The 16,118-nt window shown below is 43.7% G+C and overlaps 1 protein-coding gene across 14 annotated transcripts in view; it reads right to left on the bottom strand.

Moving 5' to 3' along the window:
* Nucleotides 1-4,182: 4,182 nt before the first annotated feature.
* Nxpe4 (neurexophilin and PC-esterase domain family member 4) overlaps nucleotides 4,183-16,118 on the bottom strand; it is a 247,750-nt gene continuing 235,814 nt past the window's right edge. For 4 of the 14 annotated variants that reach the window (XM_087563342.1, XM_087563345.1, XM_087563346.1 and 1 more), the window contains 6 exons: nucleotides 12,841-12,943; nucleotides 9,154-9,887; nucleotides 8,618-8,679; nucleotides 6,950-7,153; nucleotides 5,172-5,662; nucleotides 4,183-4,426 (listed from right to left, as the gene is read on the bottom strand). In XM_087563342.1, coding sequence (XP_087419468.1) covers nucleotides 4,391-4,426; nucleotides 5,172-5,662; nucleotides 6,950-7,153; nucleotides 8,618-8,679; nucleotides 9,154-9,887; nucleotides 12,841-12,933 — 1,620 coding nt within the window. In that variant the 5' untranslated portion in view covers nucleotides 12,934-12,943 and the 3' untranslated portion in view covers nucleotides 4,183-4,390. 14 annotated transcript variants of the gene reach the window in all.

Here is a 16,118-nt window from a genome sequence, read left to right as displayed (position 1 = left end):
ATGCCACAGAAAATATGCCCACCAGGCCCAAAACCTACAGAAAGAAACACAGGCAACTCAGAAATGCTGGGAGTGGGGAAAACGGCATTTCCGATTGGTTATCCAATTCCAAATGATCAGCCCTGGAAATCATGTATGACAACATTATAGCACCTAATTAAAAAAAAAGCCACACATTTGAAAAAGAGCAAGGGGGAATATATGGGATGGTCTGGAGGGAGGAAAGGAAGGGAGAGAGAATATAATTATACCATGCTCTTAAAGATAAAATAAAATAAAAGAGAACTTCTCAAAGCAAAGGATCTTCCACTCATCACCCCTTAAGGTTTCTCGAGATGACATCCCTTTTAGAAAATTCTACCGCAATTGCCCAATTGAACTTTTAAAAAAAAAATATCTCCTCCAACAACCTGTATCTTCTGGTTTGTTCTGGTATAGGCGGCTGCAGAAGGATTTCCATGCCCCCAAGTGACTCCAGCTCACTTCTCTCCTGCCATATTTCTTAGGTGTTGGAAGTCTCTGATTAAGTCTTTCATTTATGACTGAGTGTTGGACCACATTCACAGTCACCAGTTCTAACGACTGTGATTGGGCTAGTGTCTGCAGTCACCACTACCCTCTGCAGAGACGCCGTTTCCCTCCTTGTGAGACAGTCTGATACCACCAGCCGTCTCTGGGTAGGAACAACATTTTAGAAGGAAAAGTTCCGGTGATCCTGGCAGGGATGCAAGCATTCTAAAGAGACTCTTGTGTTTTCCTTTTGCAACAAATGCTCTCAAGAAGTAGGCATTTTCCAGAAACCTTGTGCTGGAATAAGGAAAGATGGTGTCAGCCAGAGAAAGAGAGTATCTTCTAGAAAAGGATCTTACCCCGTTCTGACAGCTCATCCGGGCCACTTTGCACGAGACACTAATGCCCAGATAATGGTGCTGCTTTGACTGGGACTGCTTAACTATGCACACTTTTTGTCCTCCATATAGACTTAAACCTTGACTTAGGGCCCTGAAGATGAAATGGAATTGAGGTGATGTCACTGAGCCTTTTTGTTCCTTTTTATGAGATCTCCACTCTCCCTAGCCACAGGTCTAGCCTTGGCTCATAGTGTCAGGAGTAGGTCTTAAGTCTAATGAGTAAACTGTTGGTGGCCATATAGTCATGCCACTATGACACTAGTGGACAGTCCTTGTCTGTCAGTTCTTAGTGTGCTGCAGAAGTTAGGTACCAGGGAGGCTTCCTCCTTCCCTGCCATCTCTCTTCACCATTTCTCTGATGGCTGCTTCTTTCCCACCCTCGCTGAAATCTTCTCCAAGACACTAACTTGTTTGTCAACACTACATAGCACTGTATCACACTATAATATGTGCTTTATACACGTGTGTGTGTGTGTAACAGTACTATTTTTACTAACTCATACATAGATACATGTGTTTTGGTCATATTCATCTCTACTCTCCCCCTAACTGCTCCCTGACCCACCCCACCACTTCCTAGCTTCATGCCTTTTTTAAATTTTTTTTTTTAAAAAATAAACTCACTGAGTCCAACTTGTACTGATTAGATACTCAAGAGTATGGGGTCATGCACCGGAGTATGACATGGTGTTTTGCTTTTAATCATTACATAATTTTTTTTTATCTTTTTGGCTAATTACCCCATCCCTTCATTAGTTGGTAAAGTCTTGATTATAGATATTTCCAGTGCCAGTTTTTTAAAAGAAATAAAGGCATTTTATTTATGTGTTTGTGAGTACCATGTGTGTGCAGTCGTTCTTAGAAGAGGGAGTTAGATCAACCAGAACTAGAGTTATAGGCAGTTGGGAGAGGCCTGGTATGGGGGTTGGAAGCTGAACTAGGTCTTCTGTAACAATACTTAGTACTGATAACTGCTGAGCCATCTCTCCAGACCTCACAGTATCTCCAAAGATCAGAGAAGTATGTGGAACATGTTAGGGCCTTAGTAAGTGCTATCGACACTACCCTCCTCCCAGCGGACACTACGTAGTGTACTGTGAATAATGATCTCCTGGCAGATATACAAAGAAAGTATTTTATCTTCCCCTTAATCCTTAATATAGGATACGCAGACTCAAGATGTTGTACGTGCTTTCTCTCAGGTACAGCGAAAGTAGGTCAAAGCCCTACAGTTTGTGAGGCTCAGTGAATAGGTGCGGAGTTAAAGAATATAGTATTGAAGGACTTGATGAAAGTTCCATTGACTTATCCAGCTGTCCAAACGAATACGTAATACGTAGGTGGTGGTAATCAATGCTGTTGATTGTAAGTAATCGAAATAGATTTCAAAGTGTATCAAGGTACAGAACTGCATTTTCAAACCAAGGCTTACCCAGAAGAACAGCACAGGTAACAGTGCCTGATACTTTGGCTGAAGAGGCACAGTGGAACCTGTTCTCAGCCTACCAGCACCACCTCCTGTCCCCTGCATCTCTAAACAGTGTCCCAAGGACCAACCACAGCTACACAGAACAAAGCTTTGTGATTGCAAATCTTAGGGTAATTCCTTCATTTGGAAAGCCAAGGCCTACGAAGGTGACCTGACTTACCCAAAGTCTTAAAATTATGGCTCATAGCAGGGTCAAAGTCTTGGAATGCTAGCCCACTGTGTCTCATTCTGTCATTCCTGTACCTGGATGGTGAGACTACAGATTCAACTGGAATCTTGTGGAGAGAGTTCCTATGGCAGAGTAGAGTCAGAGCTTTTCAGATGCTGGCACTTCATTTATTAGTCTGCTAGTCTATGACTCTGTGGGATAACCTAGCATGTAAAAATCACCTGGAACTGGTAGTTAGCAGTAGAACAAGACATGAGACTCTTCGTTCAATGAGTTCTTCTGTAACTCCCTCAAGGTGATATGGCATCTTAATATAACCCTCGATTGCAAGCAAAGTGATTTCATTCACATTTTTATGTGGACTGGGGTTTTGCCTACATTTACGTCTGTGTATCATGTGCATGCCTGGGGCCTAGGAAAGCCAGAGGAGAGTATCAGGTCCCCTGTGTGGTAAGAACTTTTATTCTCCTGAGGTACTTGTTGTCTCAGAGGCTTACTGCCTCCATCTGCTAACCTAGGCCTGGTCCAATCTCATCTAGGCCTAGAATGTTTTCATCCTGTGAGACTTATTATTGAATAAGTTCACCCCTCCCTAGCTCTTTCTGAACTCTTGCTGGCTGGTCAACTAACTCAGTTGTTCTGATTCAAACTCCTCTCCATTATAATGGATTCAGTCCGACTTCTCTCTCAGCCGCTCCTGAATTGCTCTGCTTGGCTTCATACTAACTTTGGCAATGCATCCTAATCTTTGGGCTCTTTCTCACTCTCTGGCTTATTCTGTTTTTCACCTGTGTCTAGCTTGTTCTCTCTCTCTGTGACTTGTCTCTGCACAGCTGCCCTGTTAAAACTGCCTTCTTCTCTCTCTGCCTCTGCACTGCTCTCTTAAGTAGCTACCATTTCCTCTCTTCCCGTGAGGTTGGACATGTCCTATTCTGTCAAATCTTTCTGTGGTTCATCAACTAGACATCACTTTCAGGCATGGGTGCTTCCTTCTACAAACCAGCATTACCTGTCTTGTTTGGGATTAAAGGCTTGTACTAAGGTCCTGTCTGCATTCCAGTCAGAGGGATTAGAGGTATGTAATAAGCGCAGGGCCACACCACACTAGAATCGGTTTCTTCTTCCCCCAGTATCAAGCACACTGTTGGCATCCACAGTGTGATCAAATATCCTGCAACACTCGTGGGAATTGAACCACCATGAGTGTGCTGGAAATCAATCCTGGGTCCTCTGGGAGAGCAGCAAGTAACCTCTGAGCCATCTCTTTAAACACCTTTCTTCTTTTTAAAAGGGTCAGTGAGCCTGATAACCTGAGTTCAATTATTGGGACCAACATGGTGGGAGGACAGAACTGACCCATAAACATTATTCTCTGACCCCCACATATACACTGGCATATATCCATGCTCCAAATAAAGATAGTATAGAAACACAAAAGATATAGCCAGGCAGTGGAGGGGCACACCTTTAATCCCAGCATTTGGGAGCCAGAGGCAGGCGGATCTCTGCATTCAAGGTCAGCCTGGTTCTATAGAGTAAGTTCCGGGACAGTCAGGGCTACACAGAGAAACCCTGTCTTGAGAAACAAACAACAAATAAACACAAAAAGGAAATAGAAAAATATAATTTATAATATATTTATGAAAGACAAACTATAGTTTTGTATTTACCATATAAAAGTAAGATCACTAAAATATTTTGCATTATTCATTCTTATTTTTAATATGTTTTTCATTTTGAAATTTTATTTTTATTTGTTCTAAAATTAGTGTACAAAATATCAGGTTTCATGGTGGTGTTTCTGTGCGTTTTTGTTTTCATTTATTCAAAATCTTTTATCCAAAAAAGCTGGAAAACCTAGAAGAAAGATAAATTTCTAAATGTATTTGGCCTATCAAAGTTAAATCTAGAAAATAGAAACAATTTAAACAGATCTGTAACAAGCAACGAGATCGAAGCAAGTTATTAAAAGTCTCTCTCCAAAAGGAAGCCCAGACCTGGACAGATTAAGTGTTGAGTACCATGGAACTTTTAAAGAAAATCTAATCAAAACAACTTCTCACAACCTTCCACAAATTACAACCAGGAGGAACACAGTTTTTTTGAAGTCTGCATTGGCCTGATGCCAAACTCTGAGACATGACCAAGAAAGAAAAGGTACAGATCAATTTTCCCCATAAACATGGATATAAAAATTATCAACAAGATGTTTACAAATTGAGTCAAAGGCCCTTTAAGAATTTTATCAAAATTACTTCATTGTTCTGAACCCACAGCAGCAAGGAGAAGTTTTCCCCCCAAGGAATCCTAACTTCCAACGGACACAGAGCAATGCGGCTCTAATAAAAAAATTGGACCTTTCATCGATTCTTTTCATATTCAATTTTGAGCAGCAGGCTGGCGTAGGAATGCCTTATTAGGCTGAACTGGATGGACCACATGGACCATAATACAGATTATGTCCTTGGATTAACTGGGATATCTCGGCACTTGGCACGGCTGTAGGACTCACTGTCTCTTTTAAGTTCAACGAGCGACTTTCAAAGTTATGTGTTTGCTAGCAAATATAGTTTAAGAATATATTAATTTCACTTCTAACTACCTCCTCTGGTGGATGGACATCGTTTGTGCCATATGCAACTGTCATATCCCAGGCATCAATGACACCCACACGGAGATCCTGGAAGATATTCTTTAAGGCAAGATACTGGGTGTAACCGTGGAAGTCACTAAACCTCTCCATGTCGTTATTCAACTCCCTGGTGTTTTCTGTTTTGAGGACCACCAGGGTGTCCGGGCTTCTCTGGAGAAGACGCTGAAGAGCTCTGTGAACACTGAGGGCCCTTCGGATAAAAACATCAATGGGAAAAGGTCTGAAATGCTGGCCCAGAGAAAAGACAATGACTGTGTTTTTCTCTCCTCCGATTCTGTCAATTATCCGTGCAGTGTTCTCTATCTCTTTGACAGAGTACACCAATGACCCGATTAGAGGGAAGCCATGTTTCTGCCACTGGATGTTGATTTTCTCATCCAAGTCCACGGCAAGTTGGTGCTGCAGCCTTCCAGTCTCGTGGAGGTCCACCGGCCTCAGCGCTGTCAGCAAACAGGCAGTTCCGAAACGAGAGGAGAACACAGTTATGGAGATCAACTAGCCACAAACACAGCAGAAAAGAGTTGGCGTTTTGAGCCCTATATCTGACTAAGGGGTGGCTTTGAAAATTACTCTAAGGACTGAAAGTATTTTATGATGGGGGGTGCTTTGCCCTTCTTCAATAGTTCAGATTGAATTGTATAGGGAGTTGCTTTGGCATTGAATGTGGTCCCTGGATATGAACAGTCGTGTACATGCTGTGTTGTGGAGGACTTGTTAACTGCGCTCACCTTACCTGAGGATACAGGGGGAAGGCTATGTGTGCAAAAAAAGAATCTAAGCAAACCCCTGTGATGACTTTAGGAATCTAAGGCTGTATTCTATGCTCTTCTGTGGGAACTGTGAATGGAATAGCACCAAGTATCTCATGTATACTAGTGACAGGAATTGCGAGCCTCATTTGTGAGGCCCTTACAAAGCATTCGTTTAGATCTATGCAGCCGTTCGCCTCGAAGGTACTTTCTTTCGCTATAGGAAAGAAAGTAAGGACAAGATGTCAGATTACCCAAGATTACAGTTTGTGACTGAACAAGCACCCCCCTCCCCCTTTCAGTTCTTGAGGAAAATAATCCAGACACCTCTGAAAATATCAAAATAAGTGCAGTGTCAACAGGGCAAGACAAAGTCCCACTATGTTTCAAGGCGCCAACCAGAGCCTCATCGGAACAGCAGGGTGAGCTGTTCTGCTGGTACAGCCTCTGAGAAAATATGCAGTGCTCGACCACAGTGCTGTGTGGCGCGCTCTGTCTTAGCAGGGAAGGGCTGGGCTGGAAGGCCTCAGCCAATGACTGAGGCTGCAAAAGAGACATGCCGGAAGCAGGAAGTGATGATTTAATATGGGGTTTAGCTCGGGTGGGATAGGACATTCTGATAAATCTTGTCTTAGTGAACACAGCACTGAAATTAGGGTTCTTACAGCAAGAGTCTAGCCCCCAACCCTATACTAATGTGATCAGAGTTCCAATTGCTGATGCTTTCTGGCTACTTCCTATGTGTTGGAGTGCTAGGCAGCGTCTTAAATACTCTATCTATTACTTTATCTCATTCCGAACATACACTGGGGTTAATGAGCATTGTTCTAGGAGGTGAGAGTAACACTTCGTGAATAGTACGGCTGGTGTGTGGCTAACAACTATGGTAAAGAAAAGGACTTCCTGTAACCCCCCCCCCCCCAAGAAATGGAAACATAGTTTCTGAAAAAGAGGCGAATAGCTTATACTGAGACATACTGTTGATTTTGCTTTTGAAGTACTCCATCCACTGGCGCATTGTGGAATCACCCATTAGATGGACGAGTTTTCCTCTCAGGCAGTCTTTCATTTTGATTGGAGCCAGACTGCAGGAGGCCGGATTCCACGTGTTTTTCCAGACATGCCCAGTAGGGATTGCAGATGCCATCCCAAACTTGCATTTCTTCTTCACCGGGACGGCTTCTGCCAAGGGATCAGGAAGATGGGGTCTTCTAAAACACCAGTTCATCTGTGTTTATTAAGTGCCTTCCATCTTTTTCAAAGAACCCTTTGGATAGGCAAGCAAGGTGGTGGTGACAATAAAAAGCTTATTACAGTATTTTTATAATGGAGTATTTATTCTCAGTAAACTTTCCTCTGCTGTGTGTCTCCTAATTGATACCCATTAGTGTTTATCATGAAACTACATGGGGTTTTTTTTTCCTCTCAGAATACAAAGGGCCTTATAAAGTAACATTTAAGTGTTTGTTAGCCTTGACATGAGACCGACTTCATCAATTCTTGTATAGGCGGAGAATGCATAAAGATTTTCCCTCTACCATTTTAGTTCACTTTGCTTCAGAGATTGTCACATGTTCTCAGTGTCTAAAATGTCATCATTCAAGTATGCACTCTTTGAGATAAAGGCAGGACGAACTTGGCTTAGAAATTGGCCAATGTACATTGACAATAGCTGTGTTCTGGAGAGTAAGTAGCCCGGTGGGCCAAGAAGGACCATATTTTCAACTGTAGTCACTGGGTAATGAAGAGACCGGGGTGCTAGGATGGTGAAGTGGCATGTCTGGGGTTACAATTATTCATCACCCCAAAAGGCTTGTGTCTTAACAACTTCTCTCTCTCTCTCTCTTCCTCTGTAAGTCTGTGTCTGTACGTCTTTGAGACAGGGTCTAATGTAGCCTAGGCTTGCCTTCTTGCTGTGTAGCTGAATGCTTCCTGCCTCCACTTTCAGAGTCTGACAATCACAGCCGTGTGTTTATGTGGTGCTGGAGGTCCAGCCTTGGGCTTTGTGCATGCCGGTTGAGTACTACACATCACTCCTGCAATCAGAAATACACTTTCCTTCCGTGGAAAGTTTTTCAGTGGAAAACTGTCTTAGCAATTAGCAAGCTTTACATGGTGCGCCTAGAGAGACAAAGATACTGCTGCCTGAAGTCATTTTAGGTGGGGTTTGTGAGCTGCTCGGAGTGAAGACACAATGCAAGGAGAAGTAAGGGATACACACGTGGAAGTTCTTCCTTGTTAAAGAAAAATGTCTTCAACAACTGAGAGAAGAATGGTAGCTGGCATCAGTAGGGCACTAGATGTCACATTGGAGACCTCTTAAGTGATATCCCTAGGGAGGATGTGAAGATGGCAGGGGAGGATAAGGAACTAGGTAAAGGCTTAGAAGAGAGTTTTACCCTCTGAAGGTTCTGGTGTGAGATGGGCAGCTGACCTTCAACCTGAGGAGTAGATTGCTGACAGGTGTGGCTGCGAAAACACCTACGTAAGATTCTAGTGATCCCACTCACTCATTCACTTAATGGACTTTGTGCCTTGGCCTGCCTTACAAGAACTGAAACAGGGACCAAGTCCAACAGAAAGAGAAGGAGGGACCTTGAAATGGCTCCAGTGACAATCACTCCCCGCCATCACAGAACCACTTACTGTTGCATTTGGAGACACTAATCACGTTGGATTTTCCCATAATCTCCACAGCTATATTTGACCTTAAAGAGACAAATACAGAAATTAATCTACGGTGGCTTCAACTCAGGCAAAGATCCAGATCTCAGACCAGCTAGTTCTTCTGTGAGTTCTCAGGGATAATCCAATTTTCCCATCTAGAATTTCAGGCCACTTAGTAAGGTTCCGTTTACTCATTTCTTAGTCCATAGGGGACAGGGACCCAGAGTATGTGTGCAAGGCAGGGTATGGAGACCCAGAATGAATTAGAACACACACATATAGATATTTCTCATTCTTTTCATCTTTACTCAACCCATGTTTTGGGTTTGTCGATTAGGATTACTTATTCTAAAAGACTGAGATCTCCTGGACAGTGAACACTAACTCTAAATGAATTCCTTGGTCCCTTCTTTAAGGGCTCATCTTACAGAGTCCCTAAGTTAATGTGCTTGAAATACATTCCCTGCAGGCTAGATTACCATTTCCCCTTCTTGGTAATGTGAAATGATATTTACCTTTCAAAGAGGCTCCTTTCCTGCTGGCTAAGATAAGAAATGTCCTTGTTCTTGGAATGCATGTGGGTGATGGCCGCACAGGGCACATTTGGAGGCTTCACACAGTAGAAAGCTTCTTGGTCCTGGGCATCCAGATACTGACATAGCTCGACACTTGAATTTAGAACCAGGGCACAATCGGTGTGGACCTGAGAAGCGCCACTGACAAAATGGCCTGAGAAGATGATTCTGTCGTAACCCTGGTTCCTTGCTCTCCAGAGAGCTGACACCCCTTCACTGGGGTGCATGAGCAGGATAGACAGGGAGACCTGGCCCTCCCAGAACAGAGTGAAGCTGACAAGGTAGGTGCCATTGTTGAAGTCTGTCACTTTTCCAGAAGCGCCTGCCTTCAGGGCTGGAGAAGACATCCTGGCCCTCAGGAAGTCCCCACCATACCCTTTCCTGTTTCTTAGGTGGTCTCTAGCCTCTACCAGGATGTCCAGCTGGTCCCCTACACAGTATGTATCTTGAGGGTTGAGGATGGTGGCTATGCTGTGTGTAGCACTTGTGGTGTTGTTGAGGTGGGCGAAGGGTCTGGGAGGGATCTGTTTGTTTAGTTTCTCTAGGATCTCCCTGATTCTCAGCTCTGTCTCTGTTGGTGAAACTGATGGATTGAGAGGCACTTTAGGGCATGAGGATTTCATGATCAAGTCCCATTGATTGAAGGATGCAGGCAGCTTAAACACAGCCCATAGCTGAATGGGCAGGAAATAGAATAGAGAACAAAGAAAAAAGTTGGCATTTAACATAACAAGTTTTGGTAGGTTATAACAAGTTTTGTCTTTTATAGACCAAGAAGAGGTATAGAAATCATATACCTGATATTTTATAGTCATATATATATTTCACACGCAGGCAGCTTTGTTTAAAAATGGTCATTATTATTCTGGTTTCCAATGACTTATTTTGGAAAACCCATTCAACCCCAAATATCTAGAATCAGATGATGGGAGGCTGCCAAGATTTCTTGGCAGTCAAGAGTTCTTGGTGCTCCTAAAGAGAACCTGAGTTCAATTCCCCATGGCTAACAACCACCTGTAACTCCAACTCCAGGAGATCTGACACCATCTCTGGTCTCCATGGGCCCTGCACTCACATAACTGTGAATCTGTTTTACCAACCAACTGTCAGGTTCTTTGAATGGTTGTTGTGAGGATTATGGAATGACACAGCATGCTGGATAATTTTATGTCAACTTGACACAAGCTATAGTTATCAGAGAGGAGGGAGCCTCAGTTTAGAAAATGATTCCATAAGATCAGGCTGTACACAAGCCTGTAGGGCATTTTCTTGATTAGTGATTGGTGGAGAAGGGCTCAGCCCATGGTGGGTGGATTCATCTCTGGGCTGGCAGTCCTGAGTTCTATAAGAAAGGAAGCTAAACAAGCCGTGTGAGCAAGCCAGTAAGCAGCATCCCTCCATGGCCTCTGCATCAGCTCCTGACTCCAGGTTCCTGACCTCACTCCCTTCAGTGATGGGCTATGATGTGAACGTGAAAGCCCAATAAACTCTTTCTTCCTCAGCTTGCCTATGGTCATGGTGTTTCTTCACAGTAATAGAAATCCTAACTAGGACATATGGGGACATTAGAGAAGCACTGTGCACATGGCAGATACTTATTGGGACTGTCTCTATTGTTTGAAAAGATATTTAAAAATATTCAGACATGCCAAATGAAGTAATGATAATGGATCATGGTCATCAATCACTAATTAGAATCTTTGGTGAGGCCAAATTAATTTGCATGAGCCTAATTCTTGTGTAGATAATAATGATAAACTACGAACAAAAATATTTTTTAATAAGACAGTTCCTTAAGAGCAGTGAGAGCTGAAGCAGGACAGCTGCAAGTGTGAGCTCGGCTTGAGCTGTACAGCAAGAGAAGGGCTAACCTGTGCTACAGAGCAAAACTATGTATCAAGAAACAAACAAAATCTTGCAAACAAACACATAAAAGCAATTAGTCACCACCAGCAAAACCTCAACTCCAAAGCCAAGAAGCAACCAGTGGAAGAGGGAAATCAAACAGGAGCAGCAACAAAGCCAACAGCAGCACCCGAAACACAAGCCTTACAAAAACAGCTGCCAGGTCAGAAACAGCACATATACGTCTGAACAGATATTTAGATGGCCTGGTACTGGAGTGGGAAAGCATTTGCCATTCACAATTATTCACAGTGTTTAAGAGGCAGGCCCACCTCATTACATAGAAATGAACATATATTCTCTTCTCCAGATGCTTCCTTAAAGCAGGTGCAAACACAGGGTGGGGATATTGTGTTACAGTAACACATTCACATGCAAGCAGCATGGGTCTGTGCAAGCACACACACACACACAGATACACACACACAGACACACACACAGACAGATACACACACACAGATACACACACACAGACAGACACACACAGATACACATACAGACATATATAGATACACATACACACAGACACATAGACACACATAGAGATACACAGACACACACACAGATACACAGACAAATACACAGAGACACACACAGACATACACAGACACACACACAGACACACATAGACACACACACAGACACACATAGACACACAGACACAGACACACATACACAGATACACAGACACACACACAGATACACAGATAAACACACACAGACACATACAGATATACAGACATATATAGATACACACACAGACACACAGAGACATACACAGACACACATACAGATACATAGACACACACACAGAAACACACACAGACACACACACAGATACACAGACACACACAGATACACACACAGACACATACAGATATACAGACATATATAGATACACACACAGACACACAGAGACATACACAGACACACATACAGGTACATAGACACACACACAGAAACACATACAGAGACATACACAGAAACACACACAAACAGATACACACAGGGATACACACAGACATACACAGACACACATACAGATACACAGATACACACAGATACACAGACACACAAAGATACACCGACACACAGACAGAGACACATAGACACACAGACACACACACAGACACACAGACACACAGACATACACAGACACACATATAGATACACAGACACACACAGAGACACGCACAGAAACACACACACACAGATACACACAGGCATACACACAGATATACACAGACACACATACAGATACAAAGACACACACACAAATACGCAGACACACAGAGACACATAGACACACAGACGCACACACAGACACACACACAGGCACACAGATACATAGACACACAGAGACACATAGACACACAGACACACACATGGATACACAGACAGACACACAGATACACACACACACACACATAGACACACACAGACACACAGACACATACACAGATACATACACAGACACACATAGACACACACAGACACACAGACACACACAGAGAGACACAGACACAAGAATGACTGTCTTATAAAGCCTTCTATCCCTCATGATTTCCTGTCTGTGAGAAGTACCCTCTACTTTGGGTGCCAGCTTACACACGAAGGTTTGTAAGGCCCTCTCCTCAGACGTTGCTGTGTTAACCATGGTGAGCCGCGTCAGTTCCTAGGCACGCCATATCAAGCAAAACAGAAAAAGAGATCAACTCCTACCTTCACGGGGTTTCTGAAAACGGTAAAAGAGATCCAGAAGATCACTATAAACAGCAGCACCCACAGTGACTTACGACTGGCCATCATTTTCATGGTTCAACTCCTACAAGACAATTACAGAAGCTTACCACAAAGCAAAACAGGAAGTAAATCACACAAAAGTTTAGCGCACTCCGGGACCCTGGTTATTTTGCCCCTCGCTTAAATTATTTCAAGGAAACATCTTGGCCCTCCCGGCTCTCCCCATTCCTCGCCACCACCACCCGGCTGCAGCCACTCCATTAGCTATCAGCTTGGAGCCTACCATCAGCCCAGACACCAAGAACGGGAAGTAGGCAGGACCCTGTTATCTAAGTGGCTCGTCCAGGCTCTGCAACTTTATGGACTTTACAAATATTGACTCTAAGAACCTCATGAACTTCTAGTAGAAGCTAGTCCACCAGCCTTCATATGATCCTTTTCCCACACTGCCAATTTTTCTGGCACCGCTCAACCTTAAGAATTACTTTACATAACCTGGGTTGAGATACTGGTCAGCATATAGATGGTGGATGTCAGCCCAGGATTGTAAAAAAAAAAAAAAAAAAAAAAAAAAAATCCTTATCACTTTACTTGAATACCACCCTTACAAAACTTCCTACTTCTCGAAACTTTCTTCTTAGAAGCATCCTCTGCCCTGGATCGCAATTTATACACCAAAGGATTTAGCAACCAGGAATGGATACTCCCCCCTCCCAACCCCAGTAATTGTCATACCTTTAATATAAAGGCTCGTTTTGGTCTCATTTCAAGGAACTGGGTGAGCTTGGTAGAGAGTCTGCTTCTGTGGCCAGTAGAGTGCCTACCAGCATACAGCCTTCCTGCACCAAAACATATGGCAGGTGCAAGCTGCAGGGTATAGGGAATGGGCTACTTCTCAGTGGGAGTCCTGCCCTTCTTCACCCTAAGCAGGAATCTGGTTGACAAACTGCAGTGACCGAGTCAAGCAGAGGCTGAAATGAGGGACAGAATACTCTGCACAGCACAAAGAGTGGTCACACTGGACTGAACCATCAGGGGGTTTAAGTCTGACAAGCAAACAGTAAAGAATCCTATGGGGAGTTGAACCTGTCTCTGTCTGAGCTTCGCTGGGAAGACCTCAGTTACCAAGATTAAAACGCACATTATCCTGTGAGCAGTACACACTGTGCAAACACAGGAAGTGAAGGGGAACTGCCTCAAATATAATACAGGGAAAACAGTAGTAGTGATTGTCAGACCAAGAGGAGGACGGAGTCATACGTTCCAATCCAACTGGACTTGTATTCTTGTTCTGATAGAGTCCCAGCAAGAACAGGTGCCTCTGACACATGTGCAGGGCCCACCGGAAACAGTAACTGGTCTCGTGGGGCCTGTTAAATATTTTTTTTCTTTTCTTTTTTTCGGAGCTGAGGACCGAACTCAGGGCCTTGCGCTTGCTAGGCAAGCGCTCTACCATTGAGCTAAATACCCAACCCCGGGCCTGTTAAATATTAAAGTGTGACAATAGCGCTGCCATATCCCTTCAATCTTTGTTTTGTAGCTCACGACCTTAACTTGATTTGTTGGTTTACTGCCCTGACAAAACAACTTGTTGAACTTGGGCACAGAGCGTCATGGACTTTAGAGATTCCCCTAGCCTCCTGGACTCTAGACCTGCCTATCAGCTTAAAGTTCAGACACTGATGCTTCATCTAGATAGCCTAGGCCCTGCAAATGTTACAAACGCACATCTTCCTTGTTTTCCCTATGTAAAAACTGCTTCTGAGGACTGGCTTGGGTGGTGGTGTTTGGCTCCTGAATCCTGATACCTGACTTGAGATTGGTGTCTGAGTGCTTTGTGTGGCTGACCCTAACAGGGCCCCTCTCTTAAGTCTTGTTTATGTGGCCCCTTTGTTATAAGAGTTTGTGTGCATTTGAACAGGTCACCTGCCTTCCCGTCTTCTTACTCTTTTTGTTTTTGTCTGTCTGTTTGTTTGTTTGTTTTAAGAGTCTTGTGTAGCCCTGGCTAGCCTCAGACTCCAGATCTTGTCCCTTTACCGGCCTAATCTCAACAACAGCAACAAAACAACATGAAAGCCAACAACTTAGACTCTTTCAGAAGGAAAACGCAGACTTTTCAGCGGGGTAGTCATGTTCTAGCAAATGAACTGTGTAACGATACTTTGTTTCCATAGAGTTTTGAACAAACCCTTTTAACCTTAGGTAGCTGTGTCTGGGTCCCTCAGTTGGGCTCTAAAGGAGTCTCTAAGTTGGAAAAGCCTTTGGGTCGGTTTGGTTTAGCTGCTCCTGGGAAGGCAGGTGGCAGCAACGCCTGAGTCATTACAGATTTAATGGGCGTTAGTCATGTAAACATTGGCAATGTGGATTGACATCAGTTTTACGAGACAGACATACTAGGTCTTCCTGGATCCATGCAGCAAGAGGAAAGAGAGAGTTTCAATCATTCACCAAGGTCATGTAGTGAGGTCAGAAACGCTGAATCCCAGGTTCCTGTTTTCATGGTCTCTGTCGCTCAGAGCATTTTCTATATTCAAATGTACTTGAGATAAGTTCAGGAAGCTCCCAGGGACGGCTCATTTTTTTTTTTTTTTTGCCATTATGCTTAAAAAGTCTCTCTCTGCATCCTTATGGCTTTATCTTGACCAAGCATCTCCTGGGTCCACCCTCCTCTTCTCTGATTCCTAGAGGCCACGAAGAAGTTCATCCGCCTTTGTGGTCTGCCCCACGCCTGACCCAGACATAGGCGTCCAAGTGAGCATGAACCAATGGGCTAAAAGGAACATTTCCTCCCGTAAGTTCTTTGTGTCAAGCATTTTGTCATAGCGGCAACACCCCAGAGTAACTAACAGAGCAATTCCAGGGAGAAGAATGCTAGCTCTCGGGTTTTCAAACGTGTGAAGCTCAAAAGTACACAAAGCCAGCCCTGAATATTCTACCGACAAGTCACCATGTCATTTGGGATGACAGTTCATCTCCCAGGAAGCTGAGAAATGAAGCAGGGAGTCTATTGTAGTTTGCCCAGAAGTTATCTGTATTTTTGAGGCTAATTCCACTGCCCCAAGGACAGCTGCCTAGGCACTACTCAGGAATCAGGTGACTTCACCCGACCCTTCACACCATTGAATCTGTAAAGTACAGGTGAGGGGCAGGTACAGGATAGAAGGAGGCCTGTCATTGGAGGAGAAGGAAGGTGGGGGGAGAGAAGTTTGAAGGAAGAGGAGGAACTAGAACAGAAAGGAAGAGACAGGAGGGAAAGA

Source organism: Rattus norvegicus, chromosome 8 (assembly GCF_021556685.1).
Source record: "Rattus norvegicus strain SHRSP/BbbUtx chromosome 8, alternate assembly SHRSP_T2T, whole genome shotgun sequence".
In the NCBI taxonomy this organism is placed as follows: Eukaryota; Metazoa; Chordata; class Mammalia; order Rodentia; family Muridae; genus Rattus; species Rattus norvegicus.
Note: the sequence above shows the minus strand (reverse complement) of the source record. Positions and strands in the feature narration are given on the sequence as shown.